Consider the following 26,423-nt stretch of genomic DNA (forward strand, 5'->3'; position numbering starts at 1 on the left):
ATAAAGAGAAACAGAGTCCAGGAGACACTGGAGTGGTCTGCACTTTGCAAGCACTGTCCTCTCTGCCACTCTGGACCCCTGCCCTTGGCTTTCAGATGCCAGAAGTCAGTGTTTCTGGCCCCTCGTGGGTTCGCACCATGCACTTGAGACCCTGCAGCTGCACGCTCCCGGTCATTGATCTCTGGGCACTCACCCCCATCTGTCTCAGCTCTCTCTGTCCCCAAAAGGGCTCAGAAGCCACACAATAAGAGGCTAGATTCCAGCTTGGGGAGTTCTAGTCTGGACAAATGCATGCCCCCACCCCCTCTCAGCCTGGGGAACCACAGGGGCTCCACCCCAGGGCTCTAAAACCAAGGTCTGTCGGTTTCTAGAGTGGAAAAGGGACAGAAAGAGGGAGCCAAGCCGGAGGGGTGGGGGGGGGGAGGGGGCAGGAGTGAGGGAGGAAGCAGAGAAAAATGAGCTGGCAGCAGCTTTGGCTAAACTCCCCCAGGCTCAGGTTCCCTAAGCCCAGTTCCCAGGGAACTCCAGCCTAGACCTTTGACCACCTCCTCTCTCATTGTGACCCCACTGCCTGCCTCATTGTGACCCAGCCTTTCCCCCCTCCCCCACCAGAAGAATCTGGCACCTAGCATGTAGGGGGGGTTGGGCATCAGGGGGACCCAGGCAGTCCTGGGAGCCCCCCTCCCCCGGCCATGGGTGACCGAACCCACCATGAAGTCCAAGTGTGTTCGGGCACCAACCCCAGGAAGTGCCAGGACCTAGGAGACTCCATTCTTCTACTTCTGGGCAGCTTCATCTTGCTCAACGTGGGGATCAACGTGGTCACTCTGGTTAGGGCGGGGTCTGGGCAGCAGGTGGGGGGAACCCAATGTCTCCAAGGGGCTGAGGTGGGATGGCTGCCGGGGTGTGTCCAGACAAGGGCTGGACTTCTGGGTTCTCCCCTCCCCTGCTTCCCTCAGCTCTGGAGGCATCTGAAGAACTCCTTACGGATTCTTTTCCATCATTTTTTCCCCAAAGGTAAGTGTGCCTAGGCCAAGGGGGTGGGGGTGGGGGTGGCCCACTCTCCTTCCCCCGACCCTAGCTCTTTCACCATTCTCAGCTCCTCAGGGACCCAGGCTTTGTCCCAACCCACTTCTCCCTGCAGACAAGAAGCCCAGCTCTGTAGGCAGCCATCCTGTGTGTATATGCTGCTCCGTGGACCCCAAAAACCTGTGTTCAAGAGTCTCTTCCCGCTTCCATCATCGCCCCAGCTTCCTCCTTGGACAGTCTAGTCATCCCGACTCCTGGATACCAGACATGAATGAAGAGAAGCCTCCTAAATGCTGCTGGATGTCACCTCAGTGCAGACACACAGGGGCCCCCGCAGAGGCTCTGTGGGGCCTGTGGAAAGAGGAGATGATGGGAGCTGGGGAGACTCCTCCGGGAACACCTGTAAGACCCCAAGTCTCCTTTTTCTCCAGGCCGGAGCATTCTTCCCAGTTCCATGCCCCTATGGCCACGTTCAAGGCTCACAACCTGAAGATGGGCAAGTTGGACATGGCTCCACTGCCATTGCCCCAAGAGAGCAAGAGGAAACCTCCAGCTCCGACCTCCTCCCAAGGCCTGAACCAGTCCTCAGTCCAGTCCTTGGCCCAGGATCCTGTGCAGACCCCGGCTGACCCCACAGTCCACACTTCAGCTCAGGCCCAGTCTCTCAACCCTGAACACATCTCAACCCAAACCCAGCACGATGGCCGGCCCCCCAATCCTGAGCACCCATTCACCTCTGCCCCAGACCACACCCCAGCCCAGGCCCAAGATCCTGAGCACACTCCAACCCATACCCACACTCAGACCCATAGCCCTGAGCACACCCCAGTCCAGACCCCAGTCCATAGCCCCCTCCATGCACAGACCCATTCCCCGGCCCATGTTTCTGAGCACCTGTCAACTCAAGTCCGTGCCTCTGAGCACACCTCAACCGATGGCCCAACCTCTACCCTGGCCCATGCTGCTCTAACTCACACCTATCCCCAGGACCCTGGCCAAACCTCTGCCCCAGGTCCTTCTCAAACTTTTGCCTTAGTCCCTAACCTAGCCCCCGTCCAAACAACTGCCACCTCAGAGGTTACTGCCTCGCTGCTTGCCAGTAACCCAGCTCCTGTCCCTGTCCTAACCTCTGTTCCCGCTAAACCGACTGGCCCCTCCACTGGACATGTGGTCTATGATGCCCGCAGGGGAAAAGAGCAGTCCAGTGCACCCAGTGCCAGGAACTATGAGCATGCCAGCAAGGACCTGGGCACCTCCTCCAGGGGCCAAGACGGGCAGGACCTGGTGAGCTGCTGTGCACCCGAGCAAACTTCGAAGCAGCACAGTGAGGATGGCATCAACCCCCCTGCAGGGTCCCTCCTGGGGTACTTGGAGTTGGAGAAAATGGATCGGGAAATCCCAAATGATGGTAAAGGCCAATTCGTCCAGCCCATGACCCCCATTTACGGCAACAGCCATCCCTGCAGTTCCGGGAAGAAAATCACAGACGCCCAGGCTCCGTTCTACCCCAAGTTCCTGGTCTACTCACAGGATCCCGCAACTCCTCAACTTTGCTTACATTCTCCAACCACTGCCCAGACCCCACTGAACACCCTCCCTTCACCATGCACTCTCTCCCTGCCTCTTGTTCCTCCCAGATCCTTTGTCCTTCCTGAACTCGCCAGTTGTCAGAAACCGCTAGCCTCAATACAGCCCTCCCCCACTCTCCCAAACACCAAGTCTCCCCAATGCATTCCCCAGCCCCAAGCCCTCATTTCTCCACAGGCCGCCATCTCCCAACCCTCAACCCAACCCCAATCGTCTGAACTGCATAAGAGTCAAGGCCTTAACCAAGATCTTGGCCTCCAAAGAAGCTCATGTCTTTCAAAAGACTCTAACATTCGTAGAAACCCAGGCCTTATCCAAGACGCAGGCCTCCATAAGCACCCAGGTCTCTATAAGGGCCCAGTTCCTCCCCAAGACTCTGGCTATCGCACGAGAAGTCCAGGCATTACTCAAGATCCCGACTCCCCACAGAGGGCTCCACAAGACACCGGCACCACGAGGAGCCCATGTGTCACCGAACCATCTGTCCTCCAGAACAGAGGGTTTACCCACATTTCCAGCTTTCAGAGAGCCCCGGGCTTTATGCGAAATTCCGGCATCTATAGAAATCTAAACCGAGAGCCTTTGGTCAACAAGCATCAAGGTTTCTCCAAAGACACTGGCCACCATAAAAACACAGGCCCTCCTCAAGAAGCTGGCGGCTGCAAGAGGTCAGGAGTTCCCGGGAATTCAAACCCAACCCAAGAATATGGTGTTCACAAAAGTGTGGGCTTTGCTCAAGCCTCTGGTCTTCCTAAAGACTCAAACCACACTCAAGACTCAGGAGACTCGAAGAAGCCAAGCCTAACCCAAGATGGTGAGGTCCACAGGAATCCAGAGCCTTCCCAAGATTCCAACCTCCCCAAGAGCCCAACCAATACCCAAGCTACTCAAGTCAGCAAGAAAACCATCTTTGCACAAGACATTGGAGTGAACAGGAACCCAGGCCAAACCGCAGACCCTAACCTCCACAAGTACTTAGAAATTCATCAAGATCCTGGACAACATAAGGGCCCAGCCCTGACCCAGGACAGTGGCCTCCCCAAGACTCCTACTCTCTCTCAGAAACCTGCCCCCCAGAATGACCCATGCCTCTGCAAGAGCCCGAGCTTTGCTCTAGGTACTGACTCGGTCCCACTCGTAGGCCGCCTTCAGACCTCCAAGTCGGCCTCATCCCTGATGAAATCATTTGACTCCAAGGAGGTTTCTTGGATTGACACCGAACCACAGAAATCTTGGTTTTCAGTCCCTCTCCATCAGAACGCTAGCTCTTCCAAGTCCCAGACCATTTGCAATGATCTACAAACCTTCTCAGAGATCCCTGTACTAATTGAGCTACAGTCTTCCCGGCGGGCTGGTGGCCAAGATTGGGTATACCGTCCAATGGATACAGTGGCTTCCGCCTGCCAGAACTATCGACAGATGTCTGTGCCTCCCAAAGTCAACTGGAAGGTCCACTGCCATGAACCAGGACCCCGATCAGGGCATGTGCTCTTTGATGCCCGTCAGACACCAGTAGCAGTGGGCAAGGGTAAGCGTGAAGTTTTGTCTCCCAAGCGCCCTCAACAAGAAGCATCCGGTAACTCACAGGAGGCCACCAAAGAGTGGGGATATCAGTTTGTAATGAAGGGTTTGGAAAAGGGCGGGAAAAAGTGACACCACTAATAAAGATGCAAGAGATGCGTTCTGTGGTGGTTTGAGGCCTCTCACCCCAGTCCGAGCCCCAGCTCCAGGTCTGACACTGGTGACGACTGGAATTTCCCCCCCCAGGGCTGCTGTTCTAGACCTTCCGAGTGTCAACTCCTCATCTTCAAGACCCTAGCTCTCCATCGTCTCATATGGTACAGTCGCTACTAGCCAGATGCGGTGGATAGGAGTCGAAATGAAAGATTAAGGGGAATGAATTTAAGGGACCACATAATCCACACCCCAGTGTCCTCAGTACTCACATGTGGCTAGTGTCCACTCTATTGGACCGTCCAGATTTAGAACATTTTCACCGTCACAGAAAATCCTATTGGATAACAGTGCTATCGAGTTTTAGGGTGAGACCCTTCCCTGTCCCTTCCATTCCACCTCCAGCATCTTCAAAACTCCCCCAGAGTTGAGAGAACATACTTCCATTTAGGGTAACTCAGAGCTCATCATCCAGGGAGAAGGTAAGATGTAGGAATGTCTGATGCCTGGTTACCCCAGACCAAGAGAAAGGACTCAGTTATCAGTGTCCCTCACCTGGACTCTTGGATCACAATCCAAAACACACACATACACACACACACACACACACACACAGTTGCCATCAACTTGAATCTGACTCATGGTGCCCTCAAGTATGTGAGTGAAACTGTTTTCCATAGGCTTCTCATGGTCGTGACCTTTTGGAAGCAGATTGACAGGTACCATCGAGTCAGCTCTGACCTAGAGAGACTCTGCGCCCAACAGGACATGACGCTGCATGGTCCTGTGCCATCCTCACAACCCTTCCTATGCCTGTGCCCATCTATGGATGAAACCATTGTACGCATCCATCTCATCGAGGGCTTTCCTCAGTGTGCCCGCCACTTGTTGGTCAGTTTGTCACACTGTGGTGATTTGTGTGATGCTGGAAGCTATGTCACTGGTATTTCAAGTGCCAACAGGGTTACTCCATGTGAACAGGTGAGTTAGTTTATTGTGCCAACCTGGCCGATAAACACATGTGGGATTAATTGAAGGGTGGAGGGATAAATGGCTTGGTGAGCCTTTCCTTCCGAGTTCTCAGATCTCTTGCTTTGTGATGGTCGCACCAGGGTGCAGCTGCCTTAGTCAGTTCCCTGCTTCAGCTGGCAAGGCTGACTTCTTGTAAGACATCCCCAAAGATAAGCCACATGGACTTACGCCAATGCAGCCCTGGGTGCTGGAGCAGCCGTGTGGAGACTCCTGCCAGCACTGAGATGCTTACATGTTCACTGATGCGGCTTTCCTCCTGCAGTCGGCATCATTGCATCTGTTTTGTGAGATGGAGGAGGACTTTGTGGACTGGTGCTGGACATAAGGGTTAATGTTGGACTTGTGGGCTTGGGCAGACTGGGTTGGGGTATTTTCTTGATGAGCACTTAACCTTTACATAAAGCTCTCTCTCACACATGAGTTTCTGTGGATTTGTTTCTCTAAAGTACCCAGACTATTACAACAGGTTTTAGCGGAGTTTCCGGACTAAGAACAGACATTGAGGAGGAGGAAGAAGCCGCTGCAAAGCCTTATGCATAGCTTCGAAGTACTGTCAAATACTGAAGGCCGGCCTTCTAAGGCCCATGAAATCATCAATACCAACTAGCATCACAAGCCTCGCCAAAGAGAAGCAGATTCCCCCCGTCACAGAGGGGAGTTCCTTAAATGTGTGGCCAGTATGGCCCGCGAAGCATATGGGAAATATCCAGACGGCCCTTGGCAGAAAAGGGTTCCCTACCCCTGCAATTCAAACACTGCTGTCTAGTCAATTGCGACTCACAGTGACTCTCTAGGACAGAGCCGAACTGCCCCTTTGGGTTCCAAAGTTGTAGATCTTTATAAGAGTAGGAAGCCGCCTCTGTCTCCAGAGAAGCTGCTGGTGGCTTTGACCTCACGGTTAGCAAACCAAGGCAAAACCCACTACAACACCAAGAGTCCTGAGGTGTCTCTAGGTGGGTTTCAACTGCCAACATTTTGGTTAGTAGTCCTGTGGCAGTTACATAATCTGTCAGCTTTAGGGAAGGGGTGGATTCTAGCCCGTCAATCAGGTTATAGCCAATGATGCCTCTGTGTGGACCTGGCCGCCTCCTGAGGATTCTGGGAACTCCCATCTGCCTCCCTGGAGGCAGAGCACACACACTCTCTGCTTCACATTCCTGTTGACAAGCCACATGGAGTTATGCTGATAGCAGCCAGAGCCCTGGAGCTAGAAGAGCCATATGGAGAGCCTCACCAGCGCTGAGATACTTCCACAAGACTTTCCACCCACTGGCCTGTGATCTTCCTGCTCTCGGCATCATTGCATGTGCTGTGTGAATCTGTAGAAAAATTTATGGACTAGTATCAGGCATATGGGTTAATATTGGACTTATGGGCACATGGACTTGATCTGACTGGCTGGCATATTTTCTTAATATACAATTACTCTTTGATATAAAGCTCTTTCACACACATGAGTGTCTCTGGATTAGTTTCTCTAGTCAAACCAGACTAGCACATCAAGTGTTTAACCGTTTGCACTAGCCATGAATTCCAGGGGTCACACACAACCAGATTCATGGAAACGGCCCAATCCTGGGCTGTCTTGGACTCTTGGTACGGAAAGGACCTCAGTCCTGGTTGCTGAGGGGGATGTGCTTCCTTTGTGAGGTCTGCGTGCCTCAGGCCTGGATCCTCTCCTTGAGCCTCCTCTGGAAAATGAGAGTCCTCTCCTTGATCGAACTCACTCACTGCCATCAAGTTAATTCTGATTCAGAGAGACTCTATCAGATGGGGTAAAACTGCTCCTGTGGGTTTCCAAGACTGTCAGTCTTTTGACAAGTTGAAAACCCCTTGGGTCAGCTAGTGGTTTTGAACTGCTAACCTTGTGATTTACATCCCAAGGCTTTCTGTCTTTTCCCCCTTGATAGACTTCCCATTTTTCTAGTTTTCCTACTTAATTGTCTGGGCCATAGCCTTAGGCTTACCCACTCTAGAGTAATAGGAAGAGAGGATGTACAAAGTCCTGGCAATTCAATAAATTGGTCTGATCTCTGTGTGAGTCTACCTAATTTCCTATCTTTCTATGCCATTATCTTGGCCCCAGGCCCCATCAGGCATTTAAAACTGTGTCCTGGTTCCTGAAAGCACATATTGCTGAGAGCAATATTCCATTGCCTTGCCCCAGCCCTGCTTTGCGTTTCCATTTTCTCTGCCACCTCTCATGCGTGTCTGTGTGGGAGTCACTGCTAGTTGAAATGGCTCTCTCTCTCCCTGGATCAGATGCTCATTCTTGAGTCACTTCCTGTGTGTGTACTTTACACAACCATCACGAATCCAGGGAGATGCTCAGCCAGGGAGCGAGCCCCTTTCCAGACCTTTCCTGGCTCTGTGACATTGAATAAGTCATGGGCAATTTTCCTAGGCTGCAGCCTCCTCGGCTCTGAAATGAGGACACCAGCCCTAAGGTCATGGTGGAGTCCTTCCAGAGCTAAGTGGCTCTTCTACTCACACTATGGTCTTTATGTCTCTCTCGCCAGACTCAACGGTGCATCTCCCAGTGTTACTTTTTATTCACCTCCATAAGGAGTCTTGGTGGTTTGGTAAGCCACCCCCTCAGCGGCTAAGCACAAGGTCAGCAGTTCAAAACCATCAGCCGCTCTGAGACAGAAAGGTGAGGCTTTCTGCTCCATTCAAGATTTCCTGCCTCAGAAACCCACGCAGTTCTAGTCTGTCCTATTGGGCTGCTATGAATAGTGGGCTCGGAATGGACTTGGTGGCAGTGAGGTTTTTGAGTATTCAGCTCCATTCCCTTATTCCTCTACCCCAACCCCTATAAATGTCCTGTTGGGTGCAAGCTGGGCTCACAAAGATTTAGAATAGCCGATCTCCATAGAAACTACGACTTCCATCAGACACTGCTGTGGCAGAGCAGGAAGGGATGTGGAGGCGTGGCTCCGATACCCCGGAGATCCAGAAATAAACTACAACTCCCAGGATAGCCAAGAACTCAGAGGGCGAAAGGAGCGCCTGCACTCTGATGGGAGGAGCTACTACACTCTGATGGGAGGGGCGTGAACGTAATCCGGGGGCGTGGCCAGGTGGGCAAAAGGAAGAAGTTACCTGTTGACTCCTTCTCTGTCCATTCTCTTCCCCACCCTGACCAGCTACCCATAAGAGGTAGACCATAAACCTCTACTGAAAAGAGGTAAGAGAAGGGAGGCAAAGGGAGTCGTCGGGTGGCGGCAGAGAGTGCCTATTGCATCCCGTGGAGGTGGAGGAAGCAGCGACTTTGCACCTGCTGAGTCAGATGAGCCAGTCTCCGGGGGCGGGGACCTGTACGAGAGAAAAGGACAGAGCCCGAGAAGGATTTATTTGTTCGCTTTGAAGACAGATTACATTTAGAGACCTTCAGTCTGCAGACCCGGCTGTGGCCTGCGTCTAGGGCAGACCTTGGGAAGGGGGAGATTGAGGGTGATTTTTAGGTCACGAAGAAACGATCGACCCGTCTACGCTGCCCCTAGCCCACCCCCTTCCGTGTGGTCCTTAGCCCAAATCGGTAGAGCCACATGGCTTCTGTGGTCTGGGGGGGTGGCTCCTGGTGGGGCCCTCCGCCTCCGGCCCCAGCCCGGCCGCTCACAGACATCGACTTCTGCTCGGGAGCCCAGCTTCAGGAACTAACCCAGCTGATTCAGGAGCTGGGGGTGCAGGAGAGCTGGAGCCACGGGCCCAAAGCGGGGTCAGATCTCCTTCAGGCCAAGGACTTTGTCTTCTCCTTGCTCAGTAAGTAACCCTCCTTGCCTTGGGAGAGAGCCCAGCCCGGGAGCCAGGCCACGCCCTCTCCCCGCCACGGCCCCACAAGCTTTGCCTTCTCTCTTAGGTCTGGTTCATCGCCGCGACCCCCGCTTTCCTTCCCAAGCCGAACTCTTGCTGCTTCGTGGCGGGGTTCGCGAGGGTTCTCTGGATTTGGGGCCTGCACCCCTGGGTCCCTACGCCCGGGGGCCTCACTACGATGCCGGCTTCACGCTCCTGGTGCCCGTGTTTTCACTGGACGGCGCCGGGCCTGAGCTTCAACTGGACCTGGAGTCCTGTGACGCCAGGCTCCACCTCCCAGAGTCGGTGCGCGGAACCTCGGTCCAGGAGGCGTGGCAGGATTGCCTGGGACCTCCCGTCCCAGCGGGATGGGGTTTGATCCGCCGAAACGAGGACGAAGGATGCCCCACGGACCAGCCAAGCTCCTCGGACCGACAGCACGATCGCGTCACTGAGCCTGAGCCGCAGGTGTCTTCGGAAGAGTCACCGAGTGACGTTTCAGGGCCCGAGTCGCCTCGGCCTGACGTCACTGATCTTGGTGCTCGGCCACCCTGGAAGACACTGTGTGGTGACGTCACCAGGCCAGCTGTCGTCCGAAGCCCGGTCGGGAAGCCTGAGGCGCCGGAAGGGTGGCCCACGTTGTGTCCCGCCCAAGTAGCTGCTTGGTTCTTTGCTTCGCTGGCCGCGGTGGCCGAGGCCCTGATCCCCGTCCCTGGTGCCCCGCGCCTGGTGCACGCCGCCCGCCACGCGGGATTCACCACGGTCCTCCTGGCCACGCCAGGGCCCCCGCGCCGCCTGCTTCTCTTCGACTTGATCCCCGTGGTGTCCGTGGCCGGCTGGCCCGAAGGGGCCAGGAGCCACTCCTGGGCCGGTGCTCCGGTGCCCGAGTCAGCCTCTTTCTATCTGGTGCCGGGCGGCGGCACCGAGGGGCCGGGCGTCTTGGGCTGGCAGCTCTGCTTCGCCCGCCAGGAGCTGGCGCTCAAGACGCGCATCCCGGAGCCGCTGAGGCAGGCGCACGCGGCGGCCCAGGCGCTGCTGCGCCCCCTGGTGGCGGGGACCCGGGCCGCGGCGCCCTACCTGCTGAGGACGCTGCTCTACTGGGCGTGCGAGCGACTCCCCGCGCTCTACCTGGCGCGGCCCGAGAACGCGGGCGCCTGCTGCCTCGGGCTGCTGGACGAGCTGGGCCGCGTGCTCGAGGCCGGCACGCTCCCCCACTATTTCCTGAGCGGCCGCAAGCTCTGTGCGGGAGGGAACGCCGCCGCTCTGCTGGGGGCCTTGGCCCGGCTCCGCGGGGACCCCACCGGGGCGCTGCGAGCAGCAGTGGAGGAGGCCAAGGCGGCGCGCAAGGGGGGCGGCTTGGCTGGCGTGGGGGTGGGGCCCACTGAAGACAGAACCTGAGTGCCAAAAGCTGCTTTCAAGATTACCCGAGTCTCTCCGGGGAACAGACTGTGCCCAAAGGTCCAGTACCGAAAGGCCCCGTCGGATCTTCCCATACTTTCCCGTCCTCGGGTGCCCGCTCCAGACTGTCCACGCCTACAAGCGGTCGCCCGCGCACCTCCCGCCCCAGGACAGTCTAAGGCAACCGTCTCCCTGCAGGCCTTTTGGTCTTTACCCTTAGGAGCCAATGGCGATATCTGGGAGACTATGTGCTGACAAAAAGCATAAAGGAGCGAGCTATATGCAGACTGGGGCTAGTCGATCTGATTCACTCAAAAGCAGGGAATTTAAGGAGGCCGGCTTTCGCCCTGGGTCCACTCACTACTACCATCATCTCTCCAGTTCTCCCCCCTTTCCGTCCTCAGTCTCCTCTCGTGCTGTAGGATCCCCCTCTACATTCTCAGGGTGTCAACCATTTCATCTAACGTCCAGTCTCTTCCACCCCAAATCCAGGGTTGGCCTCAGCGGAGTCCCTTTCCCGTCCCTCCGCCCTGCCAAGCCCAGATGCACAGCTCAGCCTGGTTCCGGCCCCTCTGCCCGCCTCCAAGGAACCCTGGGGTTCCGCCTCCGAGTTTCTCCCCCCCCTTCTTTCCCTGGCGTCTCCGCCCCCTGCCCCGCCCCCAGACCGGCTCTCAGAGGAGGGGGAGCTGCTGTCGCCGCCACCGCCACCGCCGCCACCACTCCGCCCGGTCCAGCCGCCTCGCCCAGTGCTCCCACTACACCGGACCGGGGCGCTCTGCAAACACCCTCATTCCTTCCTGGGGGCCCAAGGCATCAATATGGGCTCGGGGGGAAGCTCCTCTCGCGAGGGACCGTGAGGAGGGAGGAGCCTGGAGCCAGCGCCACCCGTCGCCGGATCAACAGGACCGGACAGGTTGAGGGGCGTCGGGGAAGGAAGAGGGGCTGCTGTAGGTAGCCAGGGGAGGACGAGGAAGCCGGATGGACGGAAGCTCAGACTGATGCGCTCCCACTAGTAGGGGGCCTGTTCACAATTGGGAACTATTGACAATGTGGGTGAACTCCACTCGGGGGGCTGGTGGATTTGGAGGGCGTGGGATCTGAACAGCACCAGCTGTCCCCAGGGAAATTTAAGGGGCAACCAGGAAAAAAAAGAAAAAGAAAGAAAAAATAGCACCTAACACCACTTCTTTCCAGGTGACAGTGAGCCCCTCCGACAACCACCTGGTGTGTCGCTAGGAAGGGTGAATTTGGAGGTGACTTCTAAAGGAGTGGAGGGTGGCTAGGCGAGGAAAGGGGGTGGGTAGCAGAAACATGGGGGTGACTGGGTAAAAAGGAAAAAAGAAAAAGGTATTGTCTAAAAAGAGGGCCTAGGAACCTCTTCACAGAACCTGAAGAATCTGGAAATTCCAAGGCATAGGTCTGGGGTATTTCACTGAAAAGTGGGGGCTCCTCTTTATTTCGGGGGTAGCAAAGGAAACAGTAGCAAGGTTGAGTTCCTCTCTGACATTGGCGGTTCCCTCGTGGAGGTGGGTGAGCCAATATTCTCAAAGCAGAGGACTCACGCTCTGTAGATACAAGAGTGGGTCTGCTAAGGGTGCAGGGCCCCAAAATCAGGTGGAGAGGTGTCTGGCGATAGTGGAACAACATCTTGGTAATTTGGGGGGTTCTCCCCTTTGGGATTGGAGCCAGAACACTGTAGAGCAGTGTGTGGGGGCTTTCCGTAAGAGGCACATTTTGAGGGCAGGGTCGACTGAGCGTCCGGAGGGCTGCCGGGCCCGGTGGAGCGAGCACGGCACGGGGGATCCCCGAAGGTCGGAACTGGTGACTGAGTGGGGGGGCTCTAGGGCTTAGCCTCAGATCTTGTGGGTGGGGCGGTGAGTCCCGGCCAGAGGCACGAGCATGCCGTGGTGAGCGGGTTTCTCTGGGGGAGCCCGGTGCGCTCCGAGCGCCGGCCAGTTTGGGGGTGCCTCCTCCTGGGGCGCCATGGCGGCGCTGGCCAGTAGCCTGATCCGGCAGAAGCGGGAGGTCCGCGAGCCCGGGAGCAGCCGGCCCGTGTCGGCGCAGCGGCGCGTGTGTCCCCGCGGCACCAAGTCCCTCTGCCAGAAGCAGCTCCTCCTCTTGCTGTCCAAGGTGCGACTGTGCGGGGGGCGGCCCGCGCGGCCGGCCCCCGGCCCGGGTGAGTGCGGCCGGGGCGGGGACTCCGGGCCGGGGGGGTGGAGGGTCTATAGCTGCGAAGGGAGAGGCCAGGGAGGCTGAAGCGTGGGGCGAGGGGTCTCCCCGGAAGTGGAAGAGGGTGGGCCCGGACGACAAAGTCCCCGCCTGTCTAACTGCACCTCAGTTTCCTCTCTCTCCCACAAAGCCTAGGTCTCCTTGCTTTCGAGGGCAAGGGGAAAGCTTGAGGGGTGAAGTCTGGCGCCCCGAAGCCTGGCAGCTCCTGTCCCCCCCCCCCTTACACCAAACACCGGCGTCCCCACCCCCACTGCCCTCCGCCTACGTGCCGGCTCTCGCGATTCTTTCCATCCCGAGTCGAGGGGGCTGGGGGTTCTGGGCGCCCGGGTCACCCCGAGGTTTTCTGCGGCTGCCCCGCCCCCGCCCCGGTGCTCCCGCTCCTCCACGGTTTGGCTGGGTTCTTCCTAGCCGAGCCCGGCTGGCTCGGGGCCAAGCTGCCCAGCTCTCCCCCGGGTGCCCTTGCAGCTACTTGGCCAGCCCGCCCCTTGGTCCGCCCTCCTCCCGTGACCTGCGCTTCAAGATGGGCGCTGGGTACCCCCCACCCCCACCCGCGAAAGCCTCCCCGTGCGACTCGGAAACCGAGTCCCCGAGGCTCAGGGGACCCTCTGCCGGGAGGCACTCAGCTCCAGTTGCAGCTCCAGTGTGCTGGCGAAGAGCCCGGTGACTGGGGGGCTGGTACCACCGGCAAGGGGGGACACGGGGAGTCGGCAGCAAGCAAGCGACGGAGAAGGAGAAGTTGTAATGGGTAGCATGTAATCCCCGTCCAGGTAGCACGGGCAGGAAGTCCCGCTGGCCCCGCTCCCGTCCGCTCCCAGCTCCCCTGGAGACGGTCCCCTCACGCCCTCCTCCCGCTGGCACCGACGGTCCGCAGTGGTACGGTCCGCAGCCCACCCTCTGAGTGGGACCCAGCCCCCACGTGACTCCGCCTGCCTCTCCACCTCCTCGACCCCTCCCCCAACTTCCTGGGTACCGTATTGAAGGCCCCTCCACCCCAGACGGGTTACCTGACTGTAGGAGAGAGGCTGAACCTCATGGTGGGCTGCCCTCCCCCCTCCCCTCCCCCGCACGAGCCAGCTGAATGACTGACAGACAGACCGACAGATGGGTCAGTGTCAGACAGGAGGGCTCTGCGCCAAGCGGAGGCCGAAGCCAAGCCAGCAGCCGCGCGGCAGCAGGTGCTGAGTCAGCGTCAGGCCCAGCCCCACCCCCTCTCCTGAGGGGGAGCCTGCCCTGTGGTCACCCTGCCTCCCCCCTCCACACACACATATATTCGCAAACACACCACCCCCTTCGCAGTCCTGCTTATCTCCCTCCCTCCCTCCTCTGCCTTTTGATATATCTCTCTGTTTCCTCCTCCTCCCCTCCCCCCTTTCGTTTGAGCTGTAGAGTAGGAATTAAGCCATTGGAATAAATCTCTCCATCAATTAAATGGAAAGCTCTTGGTTATGGGAAGCCAAGAGGGCCCACACCCCATCTTCCTCAGGAGTCCGAGAGGTTAGAGAGCTGGGGCCCTGGGACCACCCCCTTTTTGTACCTCCATTCCCTTTTCCCACCCTTAGATCCCGCCCAGTGTAGGAATGTTCCTGGGAACAGAGATGTCATTTCAAAGATGAATGCCTCTCTCCCCAGAGCCTCAGCTCAAAGGCATCGTCACCAAACTGTTCTGCCGCCAAGGCTTCTACCTCCAGGCGAATCCTGATGGGAGCATCCAGGGCACCCCAGAGGACACCAGCTCCTTCAGTGAGGGGCACCGTCTGCTGGGAAGGGTGGGGGGAGTGAAGGGGGAGGAGATGATCATGCTAGTCCTCCTTCAGGCACAATCCCTTTGTCTCCTTGACACACACACACACACACACACACACACACACACACACACCGGCCACCCCCCCCCCAGGGAAGAAGTGGAGCTGGGTGGGGGTGGAGAGGGGGCTCAGATGAAGGCTAGAAGCAGCCTGGGGGTGCTGATTTCCACTCTCTCCACCCTCAGCCCACTTCAACCTGATCCCCGTGGGGCTGCGTGTGGTCACCATCCAGAGTACCAGGCTGGGCCACTACATGGCCATGAACGCCGAGGGCCTTCTCTACAGCTCGGTGAGACGCTGAGGCCCAGAGGCATGGGGTACAGGGCACTCCCCCTGCCTACAGCTTCCCTCAAGGACTGGTATTCTACAGCCCATGACCAACCCCTTCTTCTCCCAGCTTTGACTGAGAACCTGCCATCACTGGCCACCTGAGAGCAAGGACACTTCCTCTAGAGTCCCTCCGATCCCTGCTCTTCGCACAGCCTCTCCCGCCCCAGCAAAAGAAAACAACACCACCCAGGCCCTTTAAAAGTCCAATTTCTTTAGCCTTCTAGGACCCCTACGGTGGGTCTCCTTCAACCTCTCCCAGCATTAGTTATTGTTCCCTTCCCCAGAGCCCTTCAAGATAGGGGATGGTGTGAGGGCTGACGGTAGAGTGGAGGGAGGGAATGGTCTTAGTTCAGGTCCCTGGGAGTCGCGCTCTTAGCTCTCAGGGGCCTACCAGGCTCCTTCTCCTCCTGGTCCTCCCCGTGCCTTAGGTCCTGCCTGGACTCAGAAATTGGGCTCCAATGGAAGTGCATGGGTGACATCCCATCATATTCCTTCCCAGGGCTCCTTTCTGCTCAGTGATGTGGCTGTTTGTCTCTGTCTGTCTGTGACTGTCTGGGTCTTTGTCTCCTCAGCCACATTTCACAGCTGAGTGTCGCTTTAAGGAGTGCGTCTTTGAGAATTACTATGTTTTGTACGCCTCTGCTCTCTACCGCCAGCGCCGTTCTGGCCGGGCCTGGTACCTAGGCCTGGACAAGGAGGGCCGGGTCATGAAGGGAAACCGAGTCAAGAAGACCAAGGCAGCTGCTCACTTTGTACCCAAGCTCCTGGAGGGTGGGTATGACCTCAAGAAAAGATGGGCTGCTCGGGACGGTATTGACCTTGACACGGGCATTTACTGACACATGACAGGTCAAGCCACAAAGGCTTTGGTCTTTGCAAGTCTGGGGGGTGGTCCTCTTTCTCTGGGTTGGGGGTTCCCAGAGGGTGAGTGTATGGGAGGGGAGTCCTTTCAGAGCTCCGGCTGTGTGGATTCTTCGGTGCCTAACTCACCTTCCTGTTCCTTTCTCTCCCCCTTACAGTGGCCATGTACCGGGAGCCTTCCCTCCACAGCGTTCCTGAGACTTCTCCTTCCAGTCCCCCTGACTCCTGAAATGCGGTCGCCGGGCCGGAGGCTTCCTGCACTCCCACTGAACCAGCCACCACCACCGCCTCTCCCTGGCCCGGCTCTCATCCCTGCCTGCCACGTTCATGCTCTGGGCAGCCAGGTTCCACCAGGTGCTGTTCCCTGGGGGTGCCTTGGAGCTGGCTGGGATTTCCAAGACCCACCAATCCTGGAGCCCAGAAGGGAGGCACAGAGAGTGTCTGAAAATGGACCTGGTTGATCACTCTCCCCTTTCCTTCCATGGCCACACTCCCCACCAAACCTTTTCCTGGGATAGCGCTGTGGTTTCCAAAATGGACAGAACCAGGACCTAAACACCCCCTGCCCCAGGCCCTGCCAGTTCTTGGACCTCATGGCCCTTCTCCATTGCCACTGGACCATAGACTTCTAGTTCCATTGACGCTCAGGATTAATTTCCCTTTTTCCCCACTCCACCTTCTGCCTTGGACTGGACAGGTTCTGGAACATCAGCCCCGCCCCCTCCAGCCAGGGCCATTTCTGCACTAGAACTTTGTGCTGGAATCTAGGCACGCTGCCAAACTGTTCTGAATCCACTAGGCTTCTGTCCTTCACCCAGACCCTTGGTTTCCAAGTAGAGGAAGGCTGGATTTAATGCTTGTCAGGCCGACGCCACAGTCTGAACTGGGACCAGTCTCAGATCACCACAGGCTTAAACCTCCTTATCCCAGAGACAACCAGTTCTAGAGCACGGGGTTCTAAACCTATGTGGAGCCATACTTGTCCTGAATCTCCGCTCTAGGACATAGACCACAAATCTCAGCGCTTCCTCCCCCAGCCCCACAGGATGGGACTGGGCCCTGCATAGCCATAGTATTGCTCTAGAGTAGGTTCTAGATTCATACTCCCACGCTTCCACCCGTTAAGGCTGGGCTCTGGAAAGGACCCTGTTGTGATTCACAAAGAACAAAGTTCTGGATGAACTAAGTACCACTTCTTATTTTTCCTAGAGAATAAAGAGAAAAAATTATTCTTTCATATAGAATGCTAACCTTATTTTTAAATGCAATTTATAGCTCCTGGAACCCAGCTGGGGTCCTGCCAGGGGAATGGAGTCTAGAAAAGGCAGAGGAATTTTGGAAGGCTCCCTAGCCTATAATAGGGAAGCTGGGATGGGAAAGGGGCAAAACCCATGGCATGGTGGGACCTGTGTCTGGGTTTTGGGGGGACATGAGCTACCTCAGCAAGCGTTCCTTCCCAGCAGTCCCTTTAAAGCTGAGTTCTTTAGAATGATGATCTGGAAATGAAAGGACAAAGGGACCCAGCCTTGATCCCCAGCGAGGAGACCCCAATTCAGCAATAAGTCTCATTTCTCTCCCCTTGACACGACGACACACCCTAGATCTTCACCCGCTGCCCCAAGCTTCTAGCTTTGCATTCATTACCTTACAGGTTATGACCTCAGCTGGGTTTTAGGTACCCAAAAAAGGCCTGACCAGACTTTTCTGGAAAACAGAGAAGTAGGGGCAGGCCTAGAAAAGGCTGGGTACCCACAAGCCTAGGAGGTGACTTCCACATGCCTCAAATCGGGTGGGGGCGGGGCGTTGAATGTGAAACCTTGAGGGAGGGACTTGGGCCCTGAGCTGGGTCACTCTCCCCCGCCCTTTCTCCTAGTTTGTCGCTGGAGGGGTGGATGCCCCCCTCACTCCCACAAACGCCGCTTAGGCATCGCCCCATCTCTTGGCTCCGCACCCCGGAGAACGGGTGTCCACCCCACGCTTTCTCAATTAAAGACGATTTATACACCGAAGAAGTTGTGTCCGTTATCTGGGGGCGGCGGGCACCCGCAGTTGTCGGGGGCGGGACCCAGGACCCAGCCCTGGGGGCGGGGCGGGTGGGCTGGCGGCTGCCCCCCAGCAACAGGTGCACATTCCCGGGAGCCTCGTCACTTCCCCTGGGTTGGCAGTGCAGGCTAGGCAATTCACTCAGCCAGCTCTGCCGGCGGCCATGACCCGGAGGGCGCTGCTGCCGCTGCTGCTGCTGGGAGCTCTGTGGGCGCCACTCCCTCCGGGTGAGTGCGGACCCCGAGGGGGCAATGGCAGGCAGGGTCAGGGAGGGTGGTCCGACAGCGGCCTTCACTGCGTGCGCTCCTTCCGCAGGCGCCCAAGGCTCAGAGGCGGAGGGTCGGCTCCGCAACAAACTTTTCTCGGGCTATGACAGTTCCGTGCGGCCGGCACGAGAGCTGGGAGACCGCGTCCGGGTCAGCGTCGGCCTCACCCTGGCGCAACTCATCAGTCTGGTGAGGTCGCTCGGCGCCGCCTGGGGTCCGGCTCCCCGACGGGCCGAGGGGGCGGGGCCTGGGGCCGAGGGGCGGGGCCTGGAGCGAGGCGGGAGATTGAGTGGAAACAGGACCAATGGGAAAGTCGTGGGCGTGTCCCTTGGCCAGGCTCGGGGTGGAGCCGAGAGCGTGGTGGGTGGGCTGGCCTTGAAGAAGCAGCTGGAACCCAGGGAAGACCTTAAGGCCCGGCTGGCTCAGAAACTGCTAGGCTGGGGCGCACCTCGCACCTCGGTGCCCGACAGAGTAAGAAAAAAAAAACCCAAAATCAAAACGAACTAAAAAACCGCGGGAGGCGACGCTCAGGGCCGAACGCGCACGGGGAAGCCTGCGAAGGAGCCAGTCAGAGGGATGGGCGGAGCGAGGGCGGCAGACAGGCAGACTCCCTGGTAGAAAAGAGTCTGTGGAAATATGGGAGGAGTTTGGGTTCAGGTGGGTGGGACTCAGAAAAGGGGACCGTGACCCTCATCTCTCCCCCGACATCCCCTTTAACCTCTTCCCTGTATACATTTCCCTTTTAGAACGAGAAGGATGAAGAGATGAACACAAAGGTGTACCTAGACCTGGTACGGAAGCCCTGCGGGGTGGGACAGCCTCCTGCTACCTAGGCCATTTCCTTGACTGTCCAGGCAGGACGTCCTTCCTTTCCACCATCCCCGAAAACACATGTATAACGGAAAGGGAAGCTTCTGGAAACACTGCCGAGCTGTGCTACAGGAGAGGAGTTACGCTCCATGTGTTTTTCATTCTATTATTTTTAACTACAGGTTTTAGGCCACCCGTTGTTTGTAAAGCAGTATCGTTCTTTTTACGGAATAAAATAAGTGGGGGCTGGAGCCCACCTTAGCTAAGGCAGCGGCCGGGCGGGAGCCTGAACCCTGGGCCTCCTGACCCCACAGCCGCTCCCCGGTCCGGTCCGACGTGGTTCCTCTCCCTAGCACGCTTTCCAGGAACAGTGGAGTTCCCTCTCAGCCTCCAGCCCTAGTTCGTTCTTCACTCTGTTTTCCGAGGAGTGGACGGACTACAGGCTGAGCTGGAACCCCGAGGATTACGAGCACATTGACTCGGTGCGCGTCACCGCGCAATCCGTGTGGCTGCCAGACGTGGTGCTCCTGAACAAGTAAGGGGCCTCCAGAACCTGGGGGGGGGGGGGTGGGCAGGGTCGCGGGAGGGGCGGGGCCACAGGACCACGCCTGATTTTAGACCGAGATCCCTTCCCCTGACAGCAACGATGGAAATTTTGACGTCGCTCTGGACGTAAACGTGGTGGTGTCCTCCGACGGCTCTGTGCGCTGGCAGCCTCCGGGCCTGTATCGGAGCAGTTGTAGCATCCAGGTGCCCAGGTCATGCCTGGAAAGCTCGGGGCGCTTTTAGGAGCCCTCCCTCTCCTCTGACTTCCCGGATTGTCCCATCTCTTCCATGGCCCGCATCTCTTGTGCCACCTTGGTTTTTGGTTGGGTTGCATCTTCTCTGTACACCCTCACTGACCCCACCCCCAGTCTTCCTAAGTAACATCCCATCCCGTGTTTACCCAATGGCCTCAGTTAATACCCTGCCAATGCTCCTGTAACCTCACTTCCCTCGTCACCCCTGTCTCCTCAGTACCCCATAACCTCTGACCCCCATCTGCTCTGGCACCTCCCCTGCAAGCTCCCTCAGTCCCTACCCACTCTCTTGCCGTGCTTGCTAACAATTCCCCCCCTCTGTCCAGGTCACTTACTTCCCTTTTGACTGGCAGAACTGCACCATGGTGTTCAGTTCCTACAGCTACGACAGCTCAGAGGTCAGCCTGTGGACAGGCTTGGGGCCCGATGGAGAAGAGCGGCAGGAAATTCACATTCACGAAGGTACCTTCACTGGTGAGTTGGCACGGCCCCCATGGCCCTGGGCTTTACATTTTCCCATTTCTAACAGGCTGATAAATATACTGGGTCAGCAGTGCCCAATACAACCCTGGGTGGCCAGTAAAAGAAGTAGGACAGAGAAGGAGATAGAAGCTAGTCCAAGGTCACTGGAGATGGGGCTGCCCAGCCCAGTGTTCATAGCTAGCCCCACATCAATCTCGAGACTGGAATGTGGCTGAGCAAGCCATATCTGGGACTGACCAGGAAGACTCCCGCCTCTGTTCTCCTCCCCCAGAGAACGGTCAATGGGAGCTCATTCATAAACCCTCGAGGCTGATCCCGCCTGTCGGGGACCCGAGGGGAGGAGGTGAAGGACAGCATCAGGAGATAGCCTTCTATCTCATCATTCGCCGGAAGCCTCTCTTCTACCTGGTCAACGTCATCGCCCCCTGCATCCTCATCACTCTCCTGGCCATCTTTGTCTTCTATCTGCCTCCCGATGCAGGTAAGGGGGTAAGGTTACCCAACGCTTCTTGCACCAAGGCTCAGCTGTGAATCCAGGCAGGGTTTTCTTGCCTACTGAGGACACCAGAGTGCTGCTTCCAAAATCCCACCCTGGATTTTCCCTTCAACCAGAGAGACCCCGCTGGACCCTGATTTTCCTTGCCTTGAAGTGAGCCCAACCCCTGGTTTTCTGCCTCCCCTCTGCTACCCTCTCTCTAGTCTGGTGGTAGGACTCTAGAACTGTTTCAGTGAACTCTCAAATGGATACAATTCCTCTTTTCTCCATTCTGAGCATCCCCCTTCCCTACTTTTTCAGATATGCCCTTAACCTCCCAGGGAATTAACAGCCAGCGTTTCTCTGCAAGACAGCATAATGTAGTAACAGGGACATTTCTGTTTCTCAAGTTTCCTGATATGGAAATGGGGGCAGTACTATATAGAATTGTGGTGAGGATTAATTGCCCGGTACCCAGTAAACTCTTTAACGTGTTGGTATTCTCTGTACTAGTTTTGAGCACTTGCTATGAGATTATACAATTAGCACATCACATATATGAGCTCACTTCGAGTCTTGACAGCAAACCCAGAGAGGTAAGTACTGTACGGTCATTTCCATTTTACACTGGAGGATCAGGAGGCAGAAAGAGCTTAACTCACTTGGCTGGCCTGATAGTTAGCGAGGGGCAGTTTGGGCATTCCGACTCAAGTTGAGACCAGTCGGTTTCACGGAGGAACCCCAGGTCATTCGAGTATTCAAAATAAGGTTTCCTCCTCTCCTTTTTATGGAAGGAGATTGCAGGGTACACCCTGCCACTCACTTCCAAAGGACACTGCCCACTTCTTCTGGGAGCAGGATACATCTTGGAACCCAAAGTACTAGAACTAAAGGATTGCAGATCATGGAAGTCACTTATTTCAACACTTTCCATGAAGTTTTCCGAACCTGTTATATGCCACAGGAATGCCCAGCCACCTTGCATATCCTTGAATACTTCATTTCGTTTTAGACTCTTCCAATGGCTAAGAAGTTCTGGTAAAGGCTATAGGGGGGTTGGTGCATTTATTCCGAGGTTGAGCATCTAGTAGGTGCTAAGCACTCAGAATACATCCGTGAAGAAACATTCCAGTGGGAAAGTCCATGTACAAGTCATCGACTAGCGATGGAAAAACTGGCAAAAGCCAGAACCTGTGTAAGATAGAATCCTGTCAGAGATGGATTATGAATGGCAGTAATTTTCCCTAAGTGAGAGCAATAGAAAAATGGTAAGACTGCACCAGGACAATGGTGGAAAGTTTGCAACACCCAGGAAAATAAGACAGTTTTATCAAGTTCTGGCTCACACAGGTTCCCTTGTGAAGGGAACTAGTGCAGAAGAGGAACGTAAAGTAGAAAGGAGTGCTGGGGAGGTTGCAGACTGGGCGAGGGGCTGCATTTTATGCTGGCAAACCCTTCACTGAAAAGGGGACGATTGAACAAAGATGGGAAGGAAGCAGGCGAATGAGCCAAGCAGCTCTCCTGGAGAAGATCGTTCCAGGCAGAAGCAAAGAGTGAGCGTAAAGGGAGTGGGCTGAGAGCGGCCATTGTACTGAATGAAGTAAGTACGGGGAACGCAGTGGGAGATGAAGTCAGTGAGATAATGGGAAGGTCTTGTAGATGAGACTCAAGGTTTGGGCTTCTGTGTGGAAGGGGAGGAGGAGTCGCTGAAGGGTTTTGAGAAAAGGAGCGATATGAGTTGACTTACATTTTGACAAGATCATCCTGGCTGTTCGTTCAGTCAAGAGCACTCTGCAGGGAACCACGGATGAGGCCAGGAGAACAGCTAGGCAAATTCTGTTGTTTTGGTTTTTGTGGCAGTTCTTTATTATAACCAAGACAAGGGTAGTTTGGACCAGCGTGTTAGTGGTCGAAATGTTAAATAACTAGTTTCAGGCAAGATGGGGGCAAGTCAGAAAGCGTTGCTGCTAGGTAGGCCCCAGTTATTTATGCGTGGGTTTATTCCAAACCGTGTTCAGCAGGTGGATGGCTGCAGACAAGTTCCCTCGGTAGCATATTTGTCTTAGTTTCACGGGGGTCACCTTCAAAACACACGTCCAACCAAAACTGGCTTCTGAGAGAATGCGCTGGATCATTAAATTCAAGGCACAGAGTCTGCTCAGAAGGTTAGGGTGACTATTTTGCAGGTTACAAAGGAGTAATCTTGGTAGATTTTTCTCAAAGGACACAAGATGATCCTAAAGGTTTATGATGAAGTGTTAAGATCACTGAAAACTGAAAAAGCGAGACAAGTTGCACAGAGGAACAGTCCTGAGACTGTCCCTGCTCATCTTTAGAGGGTAGAAGGGCTATTTTATAAGCCTTTCCTTGGGAAACCTTACCCCATCCACCCTACAGCCCCAATCTTGCCCATTGGTTTTGTTCTCCGACGCAATGAACATTCAAAAGCAACATAGTTTTGGTCCCTTGACGATGCCAAAACTGCCCTTTTGATGTGGTATCAATCAAAGAATACGGAATTCTTCAGAGGAGGGTTAGAGAGATAGAAACAGATAGATGGTGGATAGACTTAGATGGCGAGAAGGTCTATAAACAATAGTTTCACGTTTCGATGTTTTTTACTTAATATGTTTCTATGACTATAACAATCACTTTTTTAATCTACCCTCATATTCTTAAGTCAATAGTTTGTTGTGGGTTACCTATGGGAGGAGACAAAGAAAGGAAAATTAAGGCTGACTCCCAGGGGTTGAGTCTGGGCCATGGGAAAGATGGAATTGTCATTTATGAGATGGGCAAGAATATGAGAGGAACAGGTTCGAAGATAGGAGACATGTTAAATTTGACATGGCTATTGGGTAGCCAAACAGGTTACGTACGCTGACAGGTGGATTTGATCCTAGATTTCAGGAGGGGAAATCTAGACATTGGAGTTGCACGAATTCGTTGTGTGCAGATGGCCTTGAGTGGACTGGAAACAGTCACTGATTATGCCATAGAGCATGCCTTCTAGAAAAGCCTAATTCTCCTTCCTCTCTGACCCCCAGGGGAGAAGATGGGGCTCTCCATCTTTGCCCTGCTGACCCTCACTGTGTTCCTGTTGCTGCTGGCAGACAAAGTGCCTGAGACCTCCCTAGCAGTCCCCATCATTATCAAGTACCTCATGTTCACTATGGTCCTCGTCACCTTCTCAGTCATCCTTAGTGTGGTGGTTCTCAACCTGCACCACCGCTCACCCCACACCCATCAAATGCCCCTTTGGGTTCGAAAGGTATGAAAGATCTGTACCCCCGATCTGTGTTAATTGCCAAATCGAGTATTTAACTTTCTGTCCCAGTGTCGTTTGACCTAATTATTCTTATCCATCTGTCATCATGCCATAGTTACTTTACATTCTAAAGCAATATTATCTGCTCTGAGTCCACGAAGAGACATTCTCCAGGTTGGAAATTATACAAGAGCTCTTACGGTTGTAGAGTGTACTTCCTAGTTAGTCTCTGGGACTAGATTTATGCACACAAAGAATGGGCCCCGGTAAGGAAGGTGGTTGCTTGTTTTCATTATGTCTGAAAGCATACCTCTTATTCAATACCTCTTATCCACTCATCTGCAGATATTCATCCACAAGCTACCACGGTACCTGGGCCTGAGAAGGCCCAAAACTGAGAGAGATCAGATGCCGGAGCCCCCTTCTCTCCCCCTCAGAGATTCTCCAGGGAGTGGCTGGGGTAGGGGAATAGATGAATATTTCATCCGGAAGCCTCCAAGTGATTTTCTCTTCCCCAAACTCCACAGGTAGGGCCTACTCTCTATCGACCACAGAGAAGGGAGGCGGGGAAACTACAGGTCCCAGAAGTCTATGCGAAAATAGGCTTATGCTCCCGGATGGTACGGTGGTTGAGCATCATGGGAGTTGTAGTATTCCTTCCGCTGTGGGGCGGTAGAAAGTAGAGGAGTGGGAGGACTTGGAGCAGGCTTGTTCGAAACCACCAACTGCTCCACGGGAGAAAGAAGAGGCTTTCTCTTCCTAAAAAGTGCCAGTCTCCGTTACCCACAGGGGCAGTTCTACCCTGTCCTATGGGGGTCTCTTTGAAGTTGCAATCGACTCAGGGGCAGTGAGCTGGGGGAACGCGGTGTTGTTGAGGGTTCCCACAGGCTGGGAGAGTCCGAAGGGCGTTGGGGCGGGCCTTAGGGCGCTGGTGTGGGTTGTGTCTTTGCGTCGGGGTGGGACCCGTGTCATTCCACCTCTAGGTTCCAGCCTGAACTGTCCACCTCCGACCTGCGGCGATATATGGATGGCCCAAGCCGGGCTGGGGGCCTGCCCCCCGAGCTCCGGGAAGCCGTTTCTTCCATCAGCTACATCGCCCGCCAGTTGCAGGAGCAGGAGGACCACGACGCGGTGAGTCCAGTGAGAGTGGGCAAGGCAGGGCCGGCTAAGGGCTCCCCCCAACCCCCTGGAGCTCAAGCGCGGTCTCTAAGCCCGTTTGGTGTCTGATTAGAGGGCTCTTTGATTGGGCACCGCCCTGGCTTCCCTGCCACTTTTCTCGCTGGCGGCCTTTCCTCTCCGGTTCTGTGCCGCTCTTTGCTCATTAAGGGGGGTGGAAGGTGCTCGGTACTCGCTGCGGGCCGCGCCTCCAGAACACTCCCTTCTGCCTTGGGCCAGCTGAAGGAGGACTGGCAGTTCGTGGCCATGGTAGTGGACCGCCTCTTTTTATGGACCTTCATCATCTTCACGAGCGTCGGGACCCTGGTCATCTTTTTGGATGCCTCATACCACGTGCCTCCTCCAGACCCCTTTCCATGAGGACAGAAGGGCCGAGCCCCAAGACCACAGCCAACGGACGCAAGAATTTTGCAGTAGTCACTGACCCTGTCCCTTCTTCACCTCTTAGCACCTTCACTAGGGACCCAGCTCTCCATTTCCCTCCCTGGGAATGAAGTGGGACTGAGACAGATGGGAACTTTGGGCTTACTCTGAGTCCTTGAAGAAGCTTCTTTGGCTCCCCATGAAATAGATCAAAGAACAAGTTTACCGTCTTATCCCCAGCGCTCCCGCACAAGGCCTCATCTTCTGTAGGTGCTTAACATTTGTTGCTTGAATTGGAAATTATTTGTCCAGAAGGAACAATACCAATTTAGTAGTGTATATCTTTGCATGTTGGGACTAGTGGTCATTTTTTCTTTTCGGTAATTTATTCTTTGGTGATGAGTATTACCCTCAGTATAAATATACATATTAAAAATAAATTAATTAAATTAAAAATATACATATAGTCATTTCTGATAGCACGTACTTGTAATGAGAGGAAAAGATTTTTTAAATTGTTCATTCAGGCGCCGGCTTTGGTGTTCAAAGATCAGACAAACCTCTGAAACTGCTCTTTGCCTCAGTTTCCTTATCTGTACAATGAAGCTAATAAGTGTTTTCCCCCAGAGGGTGGTGTGGACGTCATCAGACCAGCACTGTACAGTGTATTTCAGAGGTCGTGAACATGTGGGTTTGGCTTGGCCCATGGTACATGTTTTAAATGCGTTAGTTGATTACCTTTTGAAATTGGGATGCTTTGTAGAGAAATCTGGATGTCTGAATTCTCTCGGGAAAAAACCCAACTAATCAACTCATGTTCCATTGGCAGCAACTTGCTAGTGCTGACAAGTGGCTACCGGTCCTAGTTAAGGAATGCACGCCAGAATCCCTCAAAACCCACACCCACCTGACCACCTTCATTCATTGTACCTGCCCATTCTCCATTACTCTCGAGAAGATGCCAGGGAGGGAAGGTGGGGACAAGGAGTTGAAGTTCAGGAGAAG

The 26,423-nt window shown here is 55.2% G+C and overlaps 4 protein-coding genes across 9 annotated transcripts; all 4 read left to right on the forward strand.

Annotated features, from left to right (window-relative positions):
• The first annotated feature begins 692 nt into the window (after positions 1-692).
• Positions 693-4,237, forward strand: SPEM3 (SPEM family member 3). Its single transcript, XM_075559565.1, is given in 5 exon segments — positions 693-830; positions 960-1,017; positions 1,145-1,529; positions 2,217-4,200; positions 4,202-4,237. Coding segments are annotated over 5 exon segments (2,601 nt in total).
• Positions 4,238-8,428: 4,191 nt separating this feature from the next.
• Positions 8,429-10,727, forward strand: TMEM102 (transmembrane protein 102). Its single transcript, XM_075560848.1, has 2 exons — positions 8,429-9,084; positions 9,182-10,727. The coding sequence occupies exons 1-2, from the start codon at positions 8,871-8,873 to the stop codon at positions 10,510-10,512; spliced, it is 1,545 nt and encodes a 514-aa protein (XP_075416963.1). The 5' UTR covers positions 8,429-8,870; the 3' UTR covers positions 10,513-10,727.
• Positions 10,728-10,908: 181 nt separating this feature from the next.
• Positions 10,909-17,736, forward strand: FGF11 (fibroblast growth factor 11). 5 transcript variants are annotated; one of them, XM_075560843.1, is made up of 5 exons: positions 10,909-11,425; positions 14,371-14,481; positions 14,729-14,832; positions 15,446-15,644; positions 15,893-17,736. In XM_075560843.1, the coding sequence occupies exons 1-5, from the start codon at positions 11,056-11,058 to the stop codon at positions 15,961-15,963; spliced, it is 855 nt and encodes a 284-aa protein (XP_075416958.1). In that variant the 5' UTR covers positions 10,909-11,055; the 3' UTR covers positions 15,964-17,736. The 5 variants fall into 5 exon arrangements, with proteins under 5 accessions (XP_075416958.1, XP_075416959.1, XP_075416962.1 ...); XM_075560844.1 differs by having other exon boundaries at positions 15,530-15,644; XM_075560845.1 differs by having other exon boundaries at positions 11,282-12,688.
• Positions 17,737-17,882: 146 nt separating this feature from the next.
• Positions 17,883-25,858, forward strand: CHRNB1 (cholinergic receptor nicotinic beta 1 subunit). 2 transcript variants are annotated; one of them, XM_075560853.1, is made up of 11 exons: positions 17,883-18,004; positions 18,093-18,232; positions 18,790-18,834; positions 19,279-19,388; positions 19,495-19,603; positions 19,980-20,127; positions 20,408-20,617; positions 23,659-23,882; positions 24,225-24,406; positions 24,863-25,010; positions 25,275-25,858. In XM_075560853.1, exons 1-11 carry the CDS (start codon positions 17,941-17,943, stop codon positions 25,413-25,415), a joined length of 1,521 nt encoding a protein of 506 aa, XP_075416968.1. In that variant the 5' UTR covers positions 17,883-17,940; the 3' UTR covers positions 25,416-25,858. The 2 variants fall into 2 exon arrangements, with proteins under 2 accessions (XP_075416968.1, XP_075416969.1); XM_075560854.1 differs by having other exon boundaries at positions 19,282-19,388.
• Positions 25,859-26,423: the final 565 nt, after the last annotated feature.

This window comes from Tenrec ecaudatus, chromosome 10 (genome assembly GCF_050624435.1).
Source record: "Tenrec ecaudatus isolate mTenEca1 chromosome 10, mTenEca1.hap1, whole genome shotgun sequence".
Classification (NCBI taxonomy): Eukaryota; Metazoa; Chordata; class Mammalia; order Afrosoricida; family Tenrecidae; genus Tenrec; species Tenrec ecaudatus.